The sequence below is a fragment of the Monodelphis domestica genome, chromosome 3 (assembly GCF_027887165.1).
Source record: "Monodelphis domestica isolate mMonDom1 chromosome 3, mMonDom1.pri, whole genome shotgun sequence".
NCBI classification, from domain to species: Eukaryota; Metazoa; Chordata; class Mammalia; order Didelphimorphia; family Didelphidae; genus Monodelphis; species Monodelphis domestica.
Window position 1 is genome coordinate 38,871,293 of NC_077229.1, and position 7,752 is coordinate 38,879,044.

The following is a 7,752-nucleotide window of genomic DNA, read 5'->3' on the forward strand; positions in this document are numbered from 1 at the left end:
ATATTTAAAAGAGTGGAAGCCATAAACTGTAAGAGTTAAAATAGTTTAGGCCATAAATTATAGTGATTAAAATAGTGGATAATATAAATTGTAGTCGATATAAGAATGGGTGAGTAAATTTTGACCTCAGAAAATATGTTTTCACTACAGTGTCTTGTTTTAAATCAAATATAAGGTGGTCGCCAAGGAAATATTCCCAATTATGAATATACCCAAGTCAACTGGGTTTTATAGAGAAATTAAAAAATAATATAATGAGGAATCAAAGAAAGTGTAAGAAAAAAGGAATAATGAGAAAAGGATAGACCAGCCCAGGGCAGGCCTGGCCAACCCAGGCCTAAGTCCTAAAAGAAAAGATCAGTCAGTCCTTAATCACTCACCACAAGATCTGTCCAAGCAAGGATATAGACACCAGGTCAGCCAGCCATCCTTCTCCAGAGAGGGATTATTCTGACTGTCCTCAAGAGCCTCTCCCAAGAGATTCCTTAGAGACTCTTCTTTCAGAGCCTCCTCCTTAGAGCACTCTCCTTATAACAGCCTCCTTAGAGACTGTTTAGAGACTGTTTTTTTCAACAGACTGTCCTTCTTATATAGGGGGTTTTCTCTTATGTCACCTCCCCTAAGTTCTTCCATCTACCAATCACAGTAGATGTTTTCCAAAGGACAGCCCATTCTGAATTCACACCTGAGTAGACTAATCCTTTTAGTAATCCACACCTGAGTAGGCTAGAATCTCGGTGTAAGTTTTTTTCTCTTTGCTCCTTATAAGATCACAAGTTGCCTGACTTTATAGGTACTTAGCAACCCTCTGTATTAATTCTAAAAATAGGCATGGCTTAAGTATGGGTTTAAGTACTTTTCATTGTTCAGCAAGGAGTTTTTTTTGTCCCTAAAGCAGTCTTAAGTACGTGTGGAGTAGAGGTCTTCCCATTTCTGATCTAAGTAGAGTTCTCCTGTCCAAATGGGGAATGGTCCCAATAGGGATTTGTCCCAATGGAGAGAATTCCCCATTGGGGAATTTTTTAACATTCACAAGTCTGAGAAGTTTCAAGATTCACACACACTATGTTAGCTAAGGAAATGTAAAATACAAAGGTTTCTCACCAAAAATGAGATCCATTTCCTCTTCATACCTAGCCATGATCCACTGTGAGTGCAAAGAAAATGATTTTCACAACTACACATTCAAAAAAGTTTCAAAATCCCCAAATTTCACAATAGACCAGTTAATTACAATACCAAACAAACCCACTATCATATTTAACATTAGTCTGCTGCATGACATTTAAAGAAAATGGATACTTGTCAAAAGTTTTAGAGGCATAACAATAGTTCAACCTTGGCAAATACATTTTTAAACAAAGTCAAACTTATTTGGGTCTAGAACATCATCAAGAAATCTAGATTGTTCTGGTGGAAGTAAAGTGAGGTGAAGAGTTATAAATGAGAGATGCTTCCTTTTTGGGAGTCATCCAGGGGTACCATGCCCTGGGATTAACTCCCTAACTTCTTTGGTATGAGACTGTGATGTCCCATCCATTCACATTTTTATAAATGTGGAAGTTGGGAATTATAATTCTATTTCACTTCAGCTACTGATCAGTTGTTGAAAAAAATATAAAAATCATGTCTAAAGACCCCTTAAAATAATTTGAGATATTTAGCTCATTAAATTTTCCAAAGGTTGTTTTACAATTGTAACCAGTTTTGATGAAGTCCATCCATCCTCTATGTGACAATTTACAAAGTCAAGATAGGAAAAAGGCTATTTTTATATATGGACTTATTCAATAATTTTTGTTCAGTATAGTTATAGGGGAAAGCAACAGAATATAGCAGTAGTTAAAACCCAGTACATTAAAATGATTCAGTGTAACAGAATAGTATTGAATACATTAATATATGAACTTAAAACCAACAGAATTAAAACTTAAACAAAACAATCAGTAAAATGCAATAAAATACAGAGATTTTTATAAAACCTTGGAGTCTGAAAAGCCTTAAAATATAACCTCCAGTCACTTTAAAGTTCGTTTTTGTTTTATTTTCATCCATTGAGATTCCTTTTGTCAGTACTGTGGAATTCCTGATATGGAGGAAGAAAATGAGTTTTAGGAATCTCAAATTGGGCGGGTCCAATTGGTAAAGAGTTGCAGGGAGATGAATTTCTCCCCTGAATTGCAGGTAAAATAAGTAAAAGGAACTGGGCACTCAAAAATTATCTTTTTAATTATGCCATGCATTGATCTCTCATAGAATACACCATATTAGTAATCAACTTCCTGTTTGGGAAAGTTTCTTCCTTCTCTTCATTCCACCCCACCACCCCCTCCAGGTCTGCTGCCTTGTGGAGGCTAAATGTGGCCTAAGGAATGAACACTCTAGTTTTTACCAGTTGGTTTGTGATTCCGAAGACACAGGGCCAGCTACCAGCAGTCTGGGTCCTGGGGCTGGGCCTGGGGAGATCGGACTCAGACACCAGAGTAGAGTAGTTGGGACTGGGCCTGAGCGTAGGGCCATGCTGGGCTGGAGCCAGGTGAGAAATCTGGGTCAAGAAGGTTGAGTGGATCGATGGAGGCAGGAGCAGCAGGAGAGAGCTTCCAAGCTGAATCAAGAGAAGCTTGCGAAGGGGGCCAAAAAGCCTTGGCAGGAGAAACATGGCTTAAAAAATTTTATCTAGCCTATCTTAAAAAAATTTTAAATTTCTCTTCCAAGTGGTTGCCATTAACTGTAAAAATTAAATTATATCTCTGATAATAAAAATATTATATTTTTGAGTTTTGTTAAGGATTATTAGAAATCAGGATACAAAATAATAACCACATACCCATGGCTGATTAGCCCATTCAAAATCCCCATGTTTAGCATACTTGCTACATCATTGCAATTGAAGAGCAGAGAGCTAGTTAAATACCAATTGTGATCTTGCCAATATGGAGACTCAGGTGAGATTATAGGGAATTCTGGGAAATACCAAGGACTTCTGGGGATTGAAGTCTAGGGTTCAAAATCTCCCTTTTTACACATTTCTCCCAGTGATCCTTGTACAGAGAAAACAAAACAAAACAAAACCATTTAGTAATATGCTTGGTTAAAGGAGTCAGTGTGATTTACAAGGATGGATCTGCATGCCATGGCCTGTGCAGTGCCAATTCCCATCATCCTGCCCCTTGTCTACATCATGGGTATAGGGAAGATATACACAGTCTTTCCTGAAATGTGTGCCAGAGTCACCATGGAGGAGAAGGAAAACAAGGGCAGGTTCTGCCCAGAAAATTTAAAGTGTAAATGGGTAAAGAATGCTCATGTGGAAGTTGAATGAGTTTTAGAATCTTCCATTCATGATGGCAATAAAGTGAGGAAATCATAAGCCTAGGTCTGGGGTGTCAGGCCAGACATCGAACCTGGGGATCCAGACAAGATGAAGGAACCTTGACATTCCAAGAACTGAAACTTGAATGTGTACCTTTGTAATCTCCCCATTCGTTTTGCTGGAGATTCAGACCCAGTAACTCCAATCTCTTCCTTGTTAAAAATAGACAACTCTACCTTCCCTCTTAGAATCAATAACTCTGGAATACTCTCTCACCCACTTCCCTGTCTTTGTGTCTCCAGGGCAACTGAGAGGAGCGTTTTCTGAGGCTGGAATCATCTACCATGGCTGAGTCTCCCACAGCTGAGCAGCTGGATTCTGTTCTGGACACCACAGTGCTGACAAGTACAAATTGGAGCTTAGATCCTCTGACTGAGGCAGCTAGAAAATCTGTCTCACTCTCCTGGACAGAGATCCTCTCCCTGGTCATTGCCCTGGTCGGGCTGGTGCGGAACAGCATCGTCCTGTGGCTGCTGGGCTTCCGCACCCGGAGGAGCCCCTTCTCTGTCTACATCCTCAACCTGGCCGCGGCCGACGCCCTCTTCCTTGGCAGCCACTTTGTGTTGTGCATGTGGGTAATTGTTGGAGATTTAAACCTTCTCGTCCTGATGCTGCTAGGGCCCTGCCTCCTAAACATGTCCTATTGTATGGGTTTGAGCCTGCTGGCGGCGATCAGCACGGAGCGCTGCCTCTCTGTGCTCTTCCCCCTCTGGTACAGATGTCACCGGCCCAAGCACAGGTCTGCGGCTGTGTGTGCCTTCCTATGGGCTCTGCCTGGCCTGTATTGGGGAGTATATGTGGCTCTTTATTTCCCGAACAAGAACACCTTCTATGATCTCTACTTCGATCTCAACTTGGTCCAGTTCGGCTGGTTCTCCCTCCTCACCTGTGTGCTGGGCGTGTCCAGCCTGATGCTGGTGCTGAGGGTCCAGTGCAGCTCCCAGCGCATGCGCCCACCAAGGCTCTACTTCCTGGCGCTGCTCACAGTCCTCGTGTTCCTGCTCTGCGGCCTGCCCTGGGGTTTTTTTTATGCAGTTTGGATTTTTAGCCGCTTCCCTTTAATGTTTTATGAGCTCTCCAGGCTCCTGGCCTGTGTGAACAGCAGCGCAAACCCTTTCATTTACTTCTTCCTGAGCAGCAATGGCGTAGAAGAGGGAGGGAGCCTCTCAGGGTGGTCCTGCAGAGGGCTCTGGGGGAGGAGCAGGTGGCAGGGGGTGAGGGGAGGGGCACTTCCCACCCCAACACTCTGCATAATTTATCCTGAGGATGAGAACAAGATGCTCAGACAAGGGATCCCATGCAATGACCCTCCCCTTCCCCCACCCCTGCAGAGGGCAGGAGCCCCCCTCTCACCTTCATAGGAGAGGAGACAAGATCCCTCCCCATCCTTTATTGTGGTTCTTGGGGTTTGAACTATAAGGAACAAGCATTTATTAACTGCCTACTATATGCCAGGTGCTTTGCTAAGGGCAGCACAAATATCTCATTGAATCCTCACCATATCCCTGGTAGTGAGATAATCTCATGAACCCCACTTTACAGTTCAGGAAACTGAGTCAGACTGGGGGTTCAGGGATTTGCTCATGGTCCCAAAGCTGATGTCTGAACCTGAATTTGAACTCAGGTCTCCCCGATTCCAGGACCAATGCTGCCTGCGTTCAGGCACCCCTATTGGCTGGAGGCTCCAGGATTTGCTGGGAGGAGATCCAGGAATCTGGTGTCACAAATCTGCAGGAAAGTCATTCCAACAAATGCCACTGACTCTGTCTGAGAAAGTAGAGGAAGAGGAAAATCACCCTCTAAGACTCCATGTCTCCCTGCCCTGCCCTTGTTAATCATTGTGAAAGAGGGCATAGAGTTGGCATCAGATTCCTCCAGGTTCCATGGCTCATGCTCCCCCACTTTGTCTTCCTTCAGGCTTAATCCACAATGTTGACTGGGAGGCCTCCTTCTTTCCTCTTGCCCAAACCAGAGGAGGATCTTCCTCAGCTCTGTCTCCACTCCTTCCCCTACTCTTGCACCCTTCTCACTCCCATCACAGAAGCTGAGCACTCTTTTTTTCTCTCTCCCTTTTCCCACTCTGTGTCTCTCCTCAGCTATCACTTTCTAAATTTCTTCTTTGTTCTCTCCCTCTATTTTCTCTATACTCTATCTTTCCCAAACTCTTAACTTTATAACTCTTCTGACCTATTCTCTTTTTTTCTATCCTGTTCTCCTTTCCTCTTCTCTCCTTTCAACTACTGTTCCTTGCCCTTTTCTTCCCTGCCCCTACCTTCTATGGTCTGAGCCTCATTTCCTGCCAGAATGCATTCCAGTTCTTTTAGCAGTGTTTACCAAATGAGGAATTTCCCCCCAAATAGCTTGTTTCCCACTTTCTCAGACATTGACTTTTTGCTGACTCTCCTTTTTTTAATCTGCCCCATTGCTTTATCTCCTTATTATCTTACCAGTCCCCCAGGTATAGGATGACTGCTGACTTGTGATCTGGTCTGAGTTCTGGCAGTGCTGTTCTCCAGTTATCCTGGCTAATTTTCATCATTTTCCCTGATATGGTTGACCTTTTGTTCTTCCAAATGAATTTTTGGATTTCATTTAGCCCATTCAGCTACCCTCTTCCTCATGTGGGGTGTTCAGGGAGGCGTAGTATCTCTGGTATGGAGGTCCAAGGCAGCTCTCCAGCCTTTGACCCCCACCTGACACCCAGCTCTCACTTGTGACTCCTAGCATAAGGCAGTGGCCACACCCCAGGCCACAGCTTCGACAGGCCGGCTAAACCTTGTGAGGGTAGCCATCAGGTCATCGACCCCTGGTGAACCAGGGCTTTGCTCACCCAGCATGTGAAGACTGCTTCAACGGAACAGGCAGAAGAAACCAACAAGAAGGTTCAATGGCTGAGAGGGCGACGCAGCAAAGCACTGTGGAGTGCTTAGGGCGTGTTGGAGCCCAAAGGACAACACGGCCATCCAATGCAGCTGAGGAAGTCTCCAGGTATAATGACTTTTCATGCCACTGGACCCAGGCTTCCAACCCGGAGAGAGTGGGACTGTCTCTGTCCATCAACTTTTCCACTTAAATTCCCTTCACGCACAAGTGTCTTTTTGTACACTCATCTACACACCATAGATGAAAATGCACAAAGACAATCATCATCCTCAGTTACTGAGAGACTACTACTACTACTAATGCTTATTTAAGGTTTTAACTATCACAATTGTATAACTATGTAAGATTTTGTATGCTTTAAGTTTAATTCATCCTTTCCCTATAGCTAACTCTCTGGGTTATATAACTTCCCTTTTTCCACCATAACTATCTCTGTCCTTATATGTTAAGGATTGGATCTGTCAGTTCATCCCCATGCTAAGTTAATCTATTAGTCTGTTAGTATTTTGCATTATATACATGTATGTTTGCTGGATAATTATAACATATGATACATACATATAAAATATATACATGAGTTCTGCAAAGGAGTCAAACAGACAGAAAAGTTATTGTCTTTTCTGCTTGTTTAAGTCCTGCTAGAACCTAATTTACAGAAATGTACATTGTTCTCCTGGACTGTTCTTATCTAATATAGTCCCTAAATCAGTTGGTCATCATGTTTGTGTTCTAGATATGTTGGATACTCTGGGTTTTAAAATGAACAATTAATAGCTCCCCAAGTAGATGAAGACACTTTTATGGTGGGTGGAGTATGGTAAGTGGAGGGTCAGGTAAATCATTTATCCACTATATTGTTTCCCCAATTCTAAAATGGGACAGATAATAGCATCTACTTCATACATTTATTGAAAGGATATTTAATATTAGCTAATATTAATGGACATTCATGTGGGGGTTGCTTTGTGCCAGGCATTGTGCTAAGTTCCTTTGCCAAACTTATATTCTTGGTCTTCCAATCAAAGTAGATAACATTGAAGAAGGCTAAGCTTCATGCCCGGCATAAAGTGAGAAGCATATGAGTATTCTCTTCTCTTTCCCTTCCCCAGAACAGCAGCAGAGTGAAGAACCAGCATTTGACAGGTCCTTGTTTAAGAAGAATGTATGCCATGGTAGATTCAGTCTCAGAAATGAAAGAACTTTCCACGAGGCCTAGGATGACCAAAATTCTTCTTCAGTCCCTCAATCCCCATTGGACAGATGAGAAAAAGGAGACTTTTATCAAGGAAGTAATTTGCTCACATTGTTAGAGATAAGAAGTATCTGGATGGGATTTTACCCTGAATGGAAGCCTTTGTAAGAAACAAAAAGGAGGATGACACTTTTCCAGAGTTATTCTGTGACAAATGTCAGGGGAATGGGACACCTAGGAATGTTCTCCAAATATTGTGTTTTTGTGAGTACATATAAATACATATATTAATTCATGTGTCATT

The 7,752-nt window shown here is 42.5% G+C and overlaps 1 protein-coding gene across 1 annotated transcript; it reads left to right on the forward strand.

Annotated features, from left to right (window-relative positions):
• Positions 1-3,657: 3,657 nt before the first annotated feature.
• On the forward strand, positions 3,658-4,734 carry LOC100027637 (mas-related G-protein coupled receptor member X1-like). The gene has a single exon (XM_056820937.1). It carries the CDS (start codon positions 3,658-3,660, stop codon positions 4,732-4,734), a length of 1,077 nt encoding a protein of 358 aa, XP_056676915.1.
• Positions 4,735-7,752: the final 3,018 nt, after the last annotated feature.

Excerpts from the sequence above, each read along its gene's own strand:
- LOC100027637 (XM_056820937.1), top strand. The coding sequence starts at position 3,658 with ATGGCTGAGTCTCCCACAGCTGAGCAGCTGGATTCTGTTCTGGACACC.